At 48.3% G+C, this 16,507-nt stretch overlaps 1 protein-coding gene across 1 annotated transcript; it reads left to right on the top strand.

Moving 5' to 3' along the window:
* Nucleotides 1-1,137: 1,137 nt before the first annotated feature.
* TMEM256 (transmembrane protein 256) lies at nt 1,138-16,245 on the top strand. The gene is made up of 4 exons (XM_073623174.1): nt 1,138-1,252; nt 9,409-9,446; nt 12,657-12,737; nt 15,739-16,245. Exons 1-4 carry the CDS (start codon nt 1,168-1,170, stop codon nt 15,880-15,882), a joined length of 348 nt encoding a protein of 115 aa, XP_073479275.1. The 5' UTR covers nt 1,138-1,167; the 3' UTR covers nt 15,883-16,245.
* The last annotated feature ends 262 nt before the right edge of the window (nt 16,246-16,507 follow it).

Below are 16,507 nucleotides of genomic sequence, written 5' to 3'. Positions count from 1 at the left end.
CCACACTCTTGATTTAGCCTTGTTTATTTGGAAAAATTCACATCAAGATCAAAAGTAACAGCAGGCAAAAGAGAGCTCTGTGCGGCTGTCCAGAATCTATGGTGTAATTGGTTGCTAGAAAAAAAGTCACATAGTGCCATTGGTTGCTAGGATGCAGATCACACAGTGCCATTGGTTGCTAGGACATAAGTCACACAGTGTCATTGGTTGCTAGGACATAAGTCACTCTGTGTCATTGGTTGCTAGGATGCAGGTCACACAGTGTCATTGGTTGCTAGGACAGAAATCAGTGTCATCAGTTGCTAGGACATAAATCACACAGTGCCATTGGTTGCTAGGATGCAGATCACACAGTGTCATTGGTTGCTAGGATATAAATCACACAGTGCCATCGGTTGCTAGGACATAAATCACACAGTGCCATTGGTTGCTAGGACATAAATCACACAGTGTCATTGGTTGCTAGGATGCAGGTCACACAGTGTCATTGGTTGCTAGGATATAAATCACACAGTGCCATCGGTTGCTAGGACATAAATCACACAGTGCCATTGGTTGCTAGGACATAAATCACACAGTGTCATTGGTTGCTAGGATGCAGGTCACACAGTGTCATTGGTTGCTAGGACATAAGTCACATGGTGTCATTGGTTGCTAGGATGCAGGTCACACGGCGTCAATGCCATTGGTTGCTAGGATACAGGCACCTGCAGCATTATAACCAATGACACTCTGGTATGGACTCTCCAGCCTCACTGCCGCCCTCTTGTGTCCTGATTGGGGCTGTGCCCCGTGTATTGGATGCACTATGGCGGGGGGGGGGGGCACACATACACGGCTATGAGAACAATGTATATAGACGAGTATGGAGGGAAGACTGGAAAGGTGTGTATGCTGAGTGACCGGACACCGCCCCTCCTCCACACACCCATTGTCATTTCTTATATACAGAGACAGCGCAGTATTGTACGCGGAAGGGCAAGTGCCCACATCCAAGATGGCGGCGGCAACTCCTATACTAGCAGCGTCCTCCTCAGATAAAAGGACAGAAACAGGATGGAGCCCGCAATGCGATCACGTGACGTCATCTCTGAGCATTCCTGAGGAGAATTTTACGTTTGGGGCGGGGCTGAGGGAGTGGGCGTGCCCGGGCAGCGGAGTAGCAAGATGGCGATGTCGGGCAGAGTGTGGGGGAGGGTCGGGGCTGTGTCAGGGGCCCTGGCTGTCAGTCTGGGAACTTATAGAGTCCATGGTGAGACAGAGGGGGGGATGGGAGAGTGCTGAGCCCGGAAGTCACCCCATTATGTATATATACAGGGGGTGTGAGGGGTTATAGGAACTTCTTATATTATTCTGTGCACTGTGCCTTTAAAAAATGGCTGCACACACATTTAAAGTGACAACACTGTGGAGGTGCTCCATATACCAAACAGTATTTGTGTTTACACCGAACTGGTGTCCCCATCAGAAGATTCCTCTTTTTTTGTTTCGGTGACAACTTACAGTGTCTGGATTTCCCATCACCTTTTATTCCGGTGACACCAAGTGACAGGGAGAATAAATCAGCCCAGTGGGGACACGGTCTATGCGCACTACCTTTACTGCCAGACCCACCCTGCAAGGTCCAGGTCATTGTCAGCCATGACGGGTCTATTGGGGGTCATTGTCAGCCATGACGGGTCTATTGGGGGTCATTCTTCCCGGCCATTGTCAGCCATGATGGGTCTATTGGGGGTCATTGTCAGCCATGACGGGTCTATTGGGGGTCATTCTTCCCGGCCATTGTCAGCCATGATGGGTCTATTGGGGGTCATTGTCAGCCATAACAGGTCTATTGGGGGTCATTCTTCCCGGCCATTGTCAGCCATGACGGGTCTATTGGGGGTCATTCTTCCCGGCCATTGTCAGCCATGACGGGTCTATTGGGGGTCATTCTTCCCGGCCATTGTCAGCCATGACGGGTCTATTGGGGGTCATTCTTCCCGGCCATTGTCAGCCATGACGCGTCTATTGGGGGTCATTGTCAGCCATGACGGGTCAATTGGGGGTCATTCTTCCCAGACATTGTCAGCCATGACGGGTCTATTGGGGGTCATCCTTCCCAACCATTGTCAGCCATGACGGGTCTATTGGGGGTCATTGTCAGCCATGACGGGTCTATTGGGGGTCATTGTTAGCCATGACGGGTCTATTGGGGGTCATTCTTCCCGGCCATTGTCAGCCATGATGGGTCTATTGGGGGTCATTGTCAGCCATGACAGGTCTATTGGGGGTCATTCTTCCCAGCCATTATCAGCCATGATGGGTCTATTGGGGGTCATTGTCAGCCATAACAGGTCTATTGGGGGTCATTCTTCCCGGCCATTGTCAGCCATGACGGGTCTATTGGGGGTCATTCTTCCCGGCCATTGTCAGCCATGACGGGTCTATTGGGGGTCATTCTTCCCGGCCATTGTCAGCCATGACGGGTCTATTGGGGGTCATTCTTCCCGGCCATTGTCAGCCATCACGCGTCTATTGGGGGTCATTGTCAGCCATGACGGGTCAATTGGGGGTCATTCTTCCCAGACATTGTCAGCCATGACGGGTCTATTGGGGGTCATCCTTCCCAACCATTGTCAGCCATGACGGGTCTATTGGGGGTCATTGTCAGCCATGACGGGTCTATTGGGGGTCATTGTTAGCCATGACGGGTCTATTGGGGGTCATTCTTCCCAGCCATTATCAGCCATGATGGGTCTATTGGGGGTCATTGTCAGCCATGACGGGTCAATTGGGGGTCATTCTTCCCGGCCATTGTCAGCCATGACAGGTCTATTGGGGGTCATTCTTCCCAGCCATTATCAGCCATGATGGGTCTATTGGGGGTCATTGTCAGCCATAACAGGTCTATTGGGGGTCATTCTTCCCGGCCATTGTCAGCCATGACGGGTCTATTGGGGGTCATTCTTCCCGGCCATTGTCAGCCATGACGGGTCTATTGGGGGTCATTCTTCCCGGCCATTGTCAGCCATGACGGGTCTATTGGGGGTCATTCTTCCCGGCCATTGTCAGCCATGACGGGTCTATTGGGGGTCATTCTTCCCGGCCATTGTCAGCCATGACGGGTCTATTGGGGGTCATTCTTCCCAGCCATTGTCAGCCATGACGGGTCTATTGGGGGTCATTCTTCCCGGCCATTGTCAGCCATGACGCGTCTATTGAGGGTCATTGTCAGCCATGACGGGTCAATTGGGGGTCATTCTTCCCAGACATTGTCAGCCATGACGGGTCTATTGGGGGTCATCCTTCCCAACCATTGTCAGCCATGACGGGTCTATTGGGGGTCATTGTCAGCCATGACGGGTCTATTGGGGGTCATTGTTAGCCATGACGGGTCTATTGGGGGTCATTGTCAGCCATGACGGGTCTATTGGGGGTCATTGTCACCCATGACGGGTCTATTGGGGGTCATTTTTCCTGGCCATTGTCAGCCATGATGGGTCTATTAGAGGCCATTCTTCTCGGCCATTGTCAGACATGATGGGTCTACTGGGGGTCATTTTCAGCCATTACGGGTCTATTGAAAGACATTCTTCCCAGTCATTGTCAGCCATGACTGGTCTATTGGGAGTCATTGTCAGCCATGACAGGTCTATTGGAGTCATTCTTCCCGGGTGTTGTCAGCCATGAGGGATCTATTGGGGGTCATTCTTCCTGGCCATTATCAGCCATGATGGGTCTATTGGGGGTCATTGTCAGCCATGACAGGTCTATTGGGGGTCATTCTTCCCGGCTATTGTCAGCCATGATGGGTCTATTGGGGGTCATTGTCAGCCATAACGGGTCTATTGGGGGTCATTCTTTCTGGCCATTGTCAGCCATGATGGGTCTATTGGGGGTCATTGTCAGCCATAACTGGTCTATTGGGGGTCATTCTTTCTGGCCATTGTCAGCCATGATGGGTCTATTAGGGGTCATTGCCAGCCATTACCTGTTTATTGACGGCCATTCTTCCCGGTCATTGTCAGCCACGACGGCTCTATTGGAAGTCATTGTCAGCCACGACGGGTCTATTGGGGGTAATTTTTCCTGGCCATTGTCAGCCATGACAGGTCTGTTAGAGGCCATTCTTGCTGGTTATTGTCAGCCATGAAGGGTCTATTGGGGGTCTTCATCAGCCATGATGGGTCTGTTGGGGGTCATTGTTCCCAGCCATTGTTAGCCATGACGGGTCTATTGGGGGTCATTCTTCCCGGCCATTGTCAGCCATGATGGGTCTATTGGGGGTCATTTTTCCCTATTCTTGTCAGCCATAACGGGTCTATTGGGGGTCATTGTAAGCCATGACGGGTCTATTGGAGGCCATTCTTCCTGGCCATTGTCAGCCATGACGGGTCTATTGGGGGTGATTCTTCCCCGCCATTGTCAGCCATAATGGGTCTATTGGGGGTCATTTTTCCCTGTCATTGTCAGCCATGATGGGTCTATTGGGGGTCATTGTCAGCCATAACAGGTCTATTGGGGGTCATTCTTCCCGGCCATTGTCAGCCATGACGTGTCTATTGGGGGTCATTTTCAGCCATGACGGGTCAATTGGAGGTCATTCTTCCCAGACATTGTCAGCCATGACGGGTCTATTGAAGGACATTCTTCCCAGTCATTGTCAGCCATGACTGGTCTATTGGGAGTCATTGTCAGCCATGACTGGTCTATTGGGAGTCATTGTCAGCCATGACAGGTCTATTGGGGTCATTCTTCCCAGGTGTTGTCAGCCATGAGGGATCTATTGGGGGTCATTCTTCCTGGCCATTATCAGCCATGATGGGTCTATTGGGGGTCATTGTCAGCCATGACAGGTCTATTGGGGGTCATTCTTCCCGGCTATTGTCAGTCATGATGGGTCTATTGGGGGTCATTGTCAGCCATAACGGGTCTATTGGGGGTCATTCTTTCTGGCCATTGTCAGCCATGATGGGTCTATTGGGGGTCATTTTTCCTGGCCATTGTCAGCCATGACGGGTCTGTTAGAGGCCATTCTTGCCGGTCATTGTCAGCCATGAAGGGTCTATTGGGGGTCTTCATCAGCCATGATGGGTCTGTTGGGGGTCATTGTTCCCAGCCATTTTTAGCCATGACGGGTCTATTGGGGGTCATTCTTCCCGGCCATTGTCAGCCATGATGGGTCTATTGGGGGTCATTCTTCCTTGCCATTGTCAGCCATGACGGGTCTATTGGGGGTCATTTTTCCCTATTCTTGTCAGCCATAACGGGTCTATTGGGGGTCATTGTAAGCCATGACGGGTCTATTGGAGGCCATTCTTCCTGGCCATTATCAGCTATGACGGGTCTATTGGGGGTCATTCTTCCCCGCCATTGTCAGCCATAACGGGTCTATTGGGGGTCATTTTTCCCTGTCATTGTCAGCCATGACGGGTCTATTGGAGGCCTTTTTTCCTGGCCATTGTCAGTCATGATGGGTCTATTGGGGGTCATTCTTCCCAGCCATTGTCAGCCATGACAGGTCTATTGGGGTCATTTTTCCCGGACGTTGTCAGCCATGACGGGTTTATTGGGGGTCATTCTTCCCGGCCGTTGTCAGCCATGACAGGTCTATTGGGGTCATTCTTCCCGGGTGTTGTCAGCCATGAGGGGGCTATTGGGGGTCATTCTTCCCAGCCATTGTCAGCCATGACAGGTCTATTGGGGTCATTTTTCCCGGACGTTGTCAGCCATGACGGGTTTATTGGGGGTCATTCTTCCCGGCCGTTGTCAGCCATGACAGGTCTATTGGGGTCATTCTTCCCGGGTGTTGTCAGCCATGAGGGGGCTATTGGGGGTCATTCTTCCTGGCCATTGTCAGCCATGATGGGTCTATTGGGGGTCATTCTTCCTGGCCATTGTCAGCCCTGGTGGGTCTATTGGGGGTCATTGTCAGCCATGACGGGTCTATTGGGGGTCATTCTTCCCGGCCATTGTCAGCCATGATGGGTCTATTGGGGGTCATTGACTGCCATTCTTCCTGGTCATTGTCAGCCACGACGGGTCTATTGGAAGTCATTGTCAGCCATGACGGGTCTATTGGGGGTCATTTTTCCTGGCCATTGTCAGCCTTGACTGGTCTATTAGAGGCCATTCTTGCCGGTCATTGTCAGCCATGAAGGGTCTATTGGGGGTCTTCATCAGCCATGACGGGTCTATTGGGGGTCATTCTTCCCTGCCATTGTCAGCCATGACGGGTCTATTGGGGGTCATTTTTCCCTGTCCTTGTCAGCCGTAACGGGTCTATTGGGGGTCATTGTCAGCCACGACAGGTCTATTGGAGGCCATTCTTCCTGACCATTGTCAGCCATGACGGGTCTATTTGGGGTCATTCTTCCCAGCCATTGTCAGCCAAAACAGGTCTATTGGGGGTCATTCTTCCCTGCCATTGTCAGCCATGACGGGTCTATTGGGGGTCATTTTTCCTGGCCATTGTCAGCCATGACGGGTCTATTAGAGGCCATTCTTGCCGGTCATTGTCAGCCATGAAGGGTCTATTGGGGGTCTTCATCAGCCATGACGGGTCTATTGGGGGTCATTCTTCCCTGCCATTGTCAGCCATGATGGGTCTATTGGGGGTCATTTTTCCCTGACCATTGTCAGCCACGACGGGTCTATTTGAGGCCATTCTTCCTGGCCATTGTCAGCCATGACGGGTCTATTGGGGGTCATTCTTCCCAGCCATTGTCAGCCAAGATGGGTCTATTGGGGTCATTTTTCCCGGATGTTGTCAGCCATGACGTGTCTATTGGGGGTCATTCTTCCTTGCCGTTGTTAGCCATGACAGGTCTATAGGTCTATTGGGGGTCATTCTTCCTGACGTTGTCAGCCTTGACGGATCTATTGGGGTCATTCTTCCCTGCCATTGTCAGCCATGACAGGTCTATTGGGGTCATTCTTCCCAGGTGTTGTCAGCCATGAGGGATCTATTGGGGGTCATTCTTCCTGGCCATTATCAGCCATGATGGGTCTATTGGGGGTCATTGTCAGCCATGACAGGTCTATTGGGGGTCATTCTTCCCGGCTATTGTCAGTCATGATGGGTCTATTGGGGGTCATTGTCAGCCATAACGGGTCTATTGGGGGTCATTCTTTCTGGCCATTGTCAGCCATGATGGGTCTATTGGGGGTCATTTTTCCTGGCCATTGTCAGCCATGACGGGTCTGTTAGAGGCCATTCTTGCCGGTCATTGTCAGCCATGAAGGGTCTATTGGGGGTCTTCATCAGCCATGATGGGTCTGTTGGGGGTCATTGTTCCCAGCCATTTTTAGCCATGACGGGTCTATTGGGGGTCATTCTTCCCGGCCATTGTCAGCCATGATGGGTCTATTGGGGGTCATTCTTCCTTGCCATTGTCAGCCATGACGGGTCTATTGGGGGTCATTTTTCCCTATTCTTGTCAGCCATAACGGGTCTATTGGGGGTCATTGTAAGCCATGACGGGTCTATTGGAGGCCATTCTTCCTGGCCATTATCAGCTATGACGGGTCTATTGGGGGTCATTCTTCCCCGCCATTGTCAGCCATAACGGGTCTATTGGGGGTCATTTTTCCCTGTCATTGTCAGCCATGACGGGTCTATTGGAGGCCTTTTTTCCTGGCCATTGTCAGTCATGATGGGTCTATTGGGGGTCATTCTTCCCAGCCATTGTCAGCCATGACAGGTCTATTGGGGTCATTTTTCCCGGACGTTGTCAGCCATGACGGGTTTATTGGGGGTCATTCTTCCCGGCCGTTGTCAGCCATGACAGGTCTATTGGGGTCATTCTTCCCGGGTGTTGTCAGCCATGAGGGGGCTATTGGGGGTCATTCTTCCCAGCCATTGTCAGCCATGACAGGTCTATTGGGGTCATTTTTCCCGGACGTTGTCAGCCATGACGGGTTTATTGGGGGTCATTCTTCCCGGCCGTTGTCAGCCATGACAGGTCTATTGGGGTCATTCTTCCCGGGTGTTGTCAGCCATGAGGGGGCTATTGGGGGTCATTCTTCCTGGCCATTGTCAGCCATGATGGGTCTATTGGGGGTCATTTTTCCTGGCCATTGTCAGCCCTGGTGGGTCTATTGGGGGTCATTGTCAGCCATGACGGGTCTATTGGGGGTCATTCTTCCCGGCCATTGTCAGCCATGATGGGTCTATTGGGGGTCATTGACTGCCATTCTTCCTGGTCATTGTCAGCCACGACGGGTCTATTGGAAGTCATTGTCAGCCATGACGGGTCTATTGGGGGTCATTTTTCCTGGCCATTGTCAGCCATGACGGGTCTATTAGAGGCCATTCTTGCCGGTCATTGTCAGCCATGAAGGGTCTATTGGGGGTCTTCATCAGCCATGACGGGTCTATTGGGGGTCATTCTTCCCTGCCATTGTCAGCCATGACGGGTCTATTGGGGGTCATTTTTCCCTGTCCTTGTCAGCCGTAACGGGTCTATTGGGGGTCATTGTCAGCCACGACAGGTCTATTGGAGGCCATTCTTCCTGACCATTGTCAGCCATGACGGGTCTATTTGGGGTCATTCTTCCCAGCCATTGTCAGCCAAAACAGGTCTATTGGGGGTCATTCTTCCCTGCCATTGTCAGCCATGACGGGTCTATTGGGGGTCATTTTTCCTGGCCATTGTCAGCCATGACGGGTCTATTAGAGGCCATTCTTGCCGGTCATTGTCAGCCATGAAGGGTCTATTGGGGGTCTTCATCAGCCATGACGGGTCTATTGGGGGTCATTCTTCCCTGCCATTGTCAGCCATGATGGGTCTATTGGGGGTAATTTTTCCCTGACCATTGTCAGCCACGGCGGGTCTATTGGAGGCCATTCTTCCTGGCCATTGTCAGCCATGACGTGTCTATTGGGGGTCATTCTTCCTTGCCGTTGTTAGCCATGACAGGTCTATAGGTCTATTGGGGGTCATTCTTCCTGACGTTGTCAGCCTTGACGGATCTATTGGGGTCATTCTTCCCTGCCATTGTCAGCCATGACGGGTCTATTGGGGGTCATTTTTCCCTGTCCTTGTCATCCATAACGGGTCTATTGGGGGTCATTGTCAGCCACGATGGGTCTATTGGAGGCCATTTTTCCTGGCCATTGTCAGCCATGACGGGTCTATTGGGGGTCATTCTTCTCGGCCTAGGCTTTCCTATTGTTTCTGTATCTAGGCTCTCTTATTCTTCCTGTGCCTAGGGTCTCCTATTCTTTTTGTATCTGGACTCTTCTATTCTTCCCTTGCCTAGTCTCTCCTGTTCTTTCCATGTCAGTCTCTTAGAAAATTAAACTCTTTTCTAGATGTTATATACTGTATACACACACCAACATATCTCCACTCCTTCACTGCCCACCCGGTAACTTGTATTGGTTAATCATCTGAAGTTTATGTAATTTTGTGTCCCTTGCAGGATGCAGAAGCAGCAACCGGGATGAATACCTGAAAGAGGTGAGGCGTCCCCAATGCGGTTTTCATTTTGTAATACTGTCTGTAGAATTTTGGCAGAAATTAATTGAATGATTATAGTGTTACAAAACTTTAGTATTTGGCTCCCCCCCCCCTTCCCCTCCTCTGAGTCTTATACTCACCTGTCATACATCCAGAGATATCACCTCCCCTCCATCCCCTCCTCTGAGACTTATACTCACCTGTCATACATCCAGAGAGATATCGACTCCTCTCCATCCCCTCCTCTGAGTCTTATACTCACCTGTCATACATCCAGAGAGATATCACCTCCCCTCCATCCCCTCCTCCGAGTCTTATACTCACCTGTCATACATCCAGAGATATCACCTCCCCTCCATCCCCTCCTCTGAGACTTATACTCACCTGTCATACATCCAGAGAGATATCACCTCCCCTCCATCCCCTCCTCCGAGTCTTATACTCACCTGTCATACATCCAGAGAGATATCACCTCCCCTCCATCCCCTCCTCCGAGTCTTATACACACCTGTCATACATCCAGAGAGATATCACCTCCCCTCCATCCCCTCCTCCGAGTCTTATACTCACCTGTCATACATCCAGAGATATCACCTCCCCTCCATCCCCTCCTCTGAGACTTATACTCACCTGTCATACATCCAGAGAGATATCACCTCCCCTCCATCCCCTCCTCCGAGTCTTATACTCACCTGTCATACATCCAGAGAGATATCACCTCCCCTCCATCCCCTCCTCCGAGTCTTATACACACCTGTCATACATCCAGAGAGATATCACCTCCCCTCCATCCCCTCCTCCGAGTCTTATACTCACCTGTCATACATCCAGAGATATCACCTCCCCTCCATCCCCTCCTCTGAGACTTATACTCACCTGTCATACATCCAGAGAGATATCCGCTCCCCTCCATCCCCTCCTCCGAGTCTTATACACACCTGTCATACATCCAGAGAGATATCCGCTCCCCTCCATCCCCTCCTCCGAGTCTTATACTCACCTGTCATACATCCAGAGAGATATCCGCTCCCCTCCATCCCCTCCTCCGAGTCTTATACTCACCTGTCATACATACAGAGAGATATCACCTCCCCTCCATCCCCTCCCCTGAGTCTTATACCCACCTGTCATACATCCAGAGATATATCACCTCCCCTCCATCCCCTCCTCCGAGTCTTATACTCACCTGTCATACATCCAGAGATATATCACCTCCCCTCCATCCCCTCCCCTGAGTCTTATACTCACCTGTCATACATCCAGAGATATATCACCTCCCCTCCATCCCCTCCTCCGAGTCTTATACCCACCTGTCATACATCCAGAGATATATCACCTCCCCTCCATCCCCTCCCCTGAGTCTTATACTCACCTGTCATACATCCAGAGATATATCACCTCCCCTCCATCCCCTCCTCCGAGTCTTATACTCACCTGTCATACATCCAGAGATATATCACCTCCCCTCCATCCCCTCCTCCGAGTCTTATACTCACCTGTCATACATCCAGAGATATATCACCTCCCCTCCATCCCCTCCCCTGAGTCTTATACTCACCTGTCATACATCCAGAGATATATCACCTCCCCTCCATCCCCTCCTCCGAGTCTTATACCCACCTGTCATACATCCAGAGAGATATCCGCTCCCCTCCATCCCCTCCTCCGAGTCTTATACTCACCTGTCATACATACAGAGAGATATCACCTCCCCTCCATCCCCTCCTCCGAGTCTTATACTCACCTGTCATACATCCAGAGAGATATCACCTCCCCTCCATCCCCTCCCCTGAGTCTTATACCCACCTGTCATACATCCAGAGATATATCACCTCCCCTCCATCCCCTCCTCCGAGTCTTATACTCACCTGTCATACATCCAGAGAGATATCACCTCCCCTCCATCCCCTCCTCCGAGTCTTATACTCACCTGTCATACATCCAGAGAGATATCACCTCTCCTCCATCCCCTCCTCCGAGTCTTATACTCACCTGTCATACATCCAGAGATATATCACCTCCCCTCCATCCCCTCCCCTGAGTCTTATACTCACCTGTCATACATCCAGAGATATATCACCTCCCCTCCATCCCCTCCCCTGAGTCTTATACCCACCTGTCATACATCCAGAGATATATCACCTCCTCTCCATCCCCTCCTCCGAGTCTTATACTCACCTGTCATACATCCAGAGAGATATCACCTCCCCTCCATCCCCTCCTCCGAGTCTTATACACACCTGTCATACATCCAGAGAGATATCCGCTCCCCTCCTCCCCCTCCTCCGAGTCTTATACTCACCTGTCATACATCCAGAGAGATATCACCTCCCCTCCATCCCCTCCTCCGAGTCTTATACACACCTGTCATACATCCAGAGAGATATCCGCTCCCCTCCATCTTCTCCTCCGAGTCTTATACACACCTGTCATACATCCAGAGAGATATCCGCTCCCCTCCATCCCCTCCTCCGAGTCTTATACTCACCTGTCATACATCCAGAGAGATATCCGCTCCCCTCCATCCCCTCCTCCGAGTCTTATACTCACCTGTCATACATCCAGAGAGATATCCGCTCCCCTCCATCCCCTCCTCCGAGTCTTTTATACTCACCTGTCATACATCCAGAGAGATATCCGCTCCCCTCCATCCCCTCCTCCGAGTCTTATACTCACCTGTCATACATCCAGAGAGATATCCGCTCCCCTCCATCCCCTCCTCCGAGTCTTATACTCACCTGTCATACATCCAGAGAGATATCACCTCCCCTCCATCCCCTCCTCCGAGTCTTATACCCACCTGTCATACATCCAGAGAGATATCACCTCCCCTCCATCCCCTCCTCCGAGTCTTATACCAGTCTGTAGTAGATCCAACAAGCTAGTGATACACAACCAGCCCCTCCTCCGAGTTTTATACTTTCTTCATTAGAACCCTGCAAGTGCAGCAGCTGATTGATAATGATAAATTCACTCCCATTCACATTCACTCAGCACATGGACACAGAGAAATAAAAACCGTTATTTCTTCAGAATAACAAGAGGTTTGGAATCAGCAACAAAGTTTGTTGAATTCCCTGCAATGTACATGGAGGGGGGGTGTTTTAATGAGTCAACTACATGATAGCTGATTTCTGCTGTAATCTTTATATTTCTTATAACAATAGTGAAGAGGATTTCCTAATCATTTATACTTCTGTCTCCTTCCAGCTGTTTGTAACCGGGAACCAATACCATTTCCTGCACAGCCTGGCCTTATTGGCTGTGCCGCACTGCAGGCGCCCTCTGCTGGTAGGTCAATGACTAAATTGCCATTAACCATTTGCCACCTGCCCGCAGTACTTGTACTGAGAGCGAGTGGGAGCTACAGGCACTGCGACGTACTGGCACTTGGACACAGTGGATCATGGCGCCTGGGTACTTGCCCACAGCTATCACATAGTTCCTGGGCCAATCACAGCACCACATACCATGTGATTAGCTTTAGCCAATCTCAGATCACAATAGTAAAGCACTCTGATGAGAGCATGCAAAAAAAGAAAAAAAAAAAGAAAATTAAATGTAAAAAAAAAAAAGAAAAAATTTAAAATTAATTAAAAAGTTAATTTTTTTTTTTTTTACATGTTTTCATCAGTCAGTGTCCCTAATCACCACTGCATCAGTCATATGATGATGCTGTGCAGCACTAGTGACTATTTACAGAAAAAAAAAAGTATTTTGATGGGTATTTGTACTGTCCTGGCGTTTTCAGGTCTCAAGAAATGAGATCGACCGTCAGTGCATTCAGGATTGATCAATTTTCAGATATACAGTGCCTTGAAAAAGCATTAATACCCCTTGAAATTTTACACATTTTGTCATGTTACAACCAAAAAACGTAACTGTATTTTATTGGGATTTTATGTGATAGACAAACACAAAGTGGCACATAATTGTGAAGTGGAAGGAAAACAATAAATGTTTTTCAACATTTTTTTTTACAAATAAATATGTGAAAAGTGTGGGGTACATTTGTATTCAGCCCCCTTTAGTCTGATACCCCTAACTAAAATCTATTGGAACCAATTGCCTTCAGAAGTCACCTAATTAGTAAATAGAGTCCACCTGTGTGTAATTTAATCTCAGTATAAATACAGCTGTTCTGTGAAGCCCTCAGAGGTTTGTTAGATAACCTTAGTGAACAAACAGTATCATGAAGGCCAAGGAACACACCAGAAAGGTCAGGGATAAAGTTGTGGAGAAGTATAAAGCAGCGTTAGGTTATTAAAAAATATCCCAAGCTTTGAACATCTCACAGAGCTCTGTTCAATCCATAATCCGAAAATGGAAAGAGTATGGCACAATTGCAAACCTACCAAGACATGGCCATCCACCTAAACTGACGGGCCGGGCAAGGAGAGCATTCATCAGAGAAGCAGCCAAGAGGTCCATGGTAACTCTGGAGGAGCTGCAGAGATCCACAGCTCAGAATCTGTCCACAGGACAACTATTAGTCGTGTTCTCCACAAATCTGGTCTTTATGGAAGAGTGGTGAGAAGAAAGTAATTGTTGAAAGAAAGTCATAAGAAGTCCTGTTTGCAGTTTGCGAGAAGCCATGTGGAGGACACAGCAAACATGTGGAAGAAGGTGATCTGGTCAGATGAGACCAAAATTGAACTTTTTGGCCTAAAAGTAAAACGCTATGTGTGGTGGAAAACTAACACTGCACATCACCCTGAACACACCATCCCCACCGTGAAACATGGTGGTGGCAGCATCATGTTGTAGGTATGCTTTTCTTCAGCAGGGACAGGGAAGCTGGTCAGAGTTGATAGGAAGATGGATGGAGCCAAATACAGGACAATCTTAGAAGAAAGCCTGTTAGAGTCTGCAAAAGACTTGAGACTGGGGTGGAGGTTCACCTTCCAGCAGGACAACGACCCTAAACATACAGCCAGAGCTACAATTGAATGGTTTAGATCAAAGCATATTCATGTGTTAGAATGGCCCAGTCAAAGTCCAGACCTAAATCCAATTGAGAATTTGTGGCAAGACTTGAAAATTGCTGTTCACAGACGCTCTCCATCCAATCTGACAGAGCTTGAGATATTTTGCAAAGAAAAAGGGCAAAAATGTCCCTCTCTAAATGTGCAAAGCTGGTAGAGACATCCCCAAAAAGATTTGCAGCTGTAATTGCAGAGAAAGGAGGTTCTACAAAGTATTTTTACATATTTATTTGTAAAAAAATGTTGAAAACCATTGAACAAAAAGCGGGACCCACCTCCCCTGGTTGTAGACAAAGTGCTGCTAGCCCAATAAAATATATGGAATGAGACTAACTACTCCCAGGGGCCTATATATGCAGCTTTCAAGTAATAAAATACTTGTTTTGTATAAAAATATTATATTATTTTATTTTAAATTTATATAAAAAATCGTCATCAAATAAAGAGCAATATCATATAAGGAAAAAAAGGAGAAGGGGAGATACATAAACAAAGAGGAACAACAACAAGAGCTCTGGTACACACATTTTTGCATAATGGATGTCCAATACGACATTGACAATAAGCAATATACAAACAATATATCTGTGGATGCTGCTGTTAAGGATAACCCCCAACGTGTTTCAATCTTAATATTCTATTTAATCTTCTTCAGGGGGATATGATCATCTATAACATATTAATACATAGTATTAGTATTCATGATAATAATCATTTAGAGAAGACCTGAAGGAATCCAGGGTACCAAAATGTCCTACCTTTTGATAAAAAAGGGTGTTTATGGCCAAATGTTGAAAAAAATAATTCTGCTCCATTTCTTTGGTGAAAAGAAATGGTAATAATATAATTAAATTATATTATTTTCACCAAAGAAATGGAGCAGAAAATGTTTTTTTTTTCAAAATTTTCATTACTTTTTTTGTATATATCACAAAAAAATAAAAACCCAGGAGGTGATTAAATACCACCAAAAGAAAGTTCTATTAGTGTAAAAAAAATGATATAAATTTTAATTTGTGTACAGCGTTGCATGACCGCGGAATTACCAGTTAAAGTAGCAAAAAATGGCCTGGTGATGAAGGGGGGGGGTAAAACCCTCCAGAGGTCAAGTGGTTAAATGATTTAAAAGGACATTCCACTCAGAACTGATATTCCAGTGTTTGGAATTCCCCACCTTATACCCGTCTGTGATCTCCTCTCACCCCTGGAACTCCCCATCCCTCTGTATAGTATCTGGTGTCTGTACAGTGTTTGTGTATTCTATGCAGTGACTCTGAATGCTTTGTGTGTGTTTGACCCCCTCCCAGGCGGGATCTCTGCTGACATCGGGGATTGTTCTGTTCTGTGGGACGTTCTATTACCATGCCATGACTGGGAACTCCACTCTTACCAAGGCTGCACCTTTGGGAGGCACTCTTCTCATACTGGGCTGGGCGACCATGGCCCTCTAACAAGTCTGACCGATCCTTTTCCCCCCCCTTTAACCTAGACCAGGCCTTTGCTTTGCAGAAGATCCCCAGGATGATATAGGGAGTGATAAGGCTCTCAGGTGGATACCGTAGGTTCCATGGCTCCGTGAACAGTGCATCAACAATCAGCCCAAAAAGACATTGAGAATGTCATATGTGACGAAACGCGTATGAGGAGGTAACGTGCTGACATCACCACGCCCTCAGGCGGAATCCCCCCCCCTCCCGACCTCGTATATTATATATATGATCCCGCTGCGAATTCCAAATCACATGTTTATATCCTGTATATTATGTGGAATAATTTGTGAAATATATTTTATTATAAATCTATTTTTGCCTGAACAGCTTTTGACACGGAATGTTATGTTTTACTTCATCTACACTGTTATGCAAACGTTTTAGGCAGGTGCGATGATAATGCTGTAAATGAAGAATGCTTTTTAGAAATAGAAATGTTAATAGTTTATTTTTATCAATTACCAAAATGGAAAGTAAATGAAGAGAAGAGAAATCCAAATCAACATTTGGGGTGACTGACCGCCCTTTGCCTTCAAACCAGCGTCAGTTCTTCTAGGTAGACCTGCACACAGCTTTTGAAGGAACT

This window comes from Aquarana catesbeiana, linkage group LG03 (assembly GCF_042186555.1).
Source record: "Aquarana catesbeiana isolate 2022-GZ linkage group LG03, ASM4218655v1, whole genome shotgun sequence".
Taxonomy (NCBI): Eukaryota; Metazoa; Chordata; class Amphibia; order Anura; family Ranidae; genus Aquarana; species Aquarana catesbeiana.
Note: the sequence above shows the minus strand (reverse complement) of the source record. Positions and strands in the feature narration are given on the sequence as shown.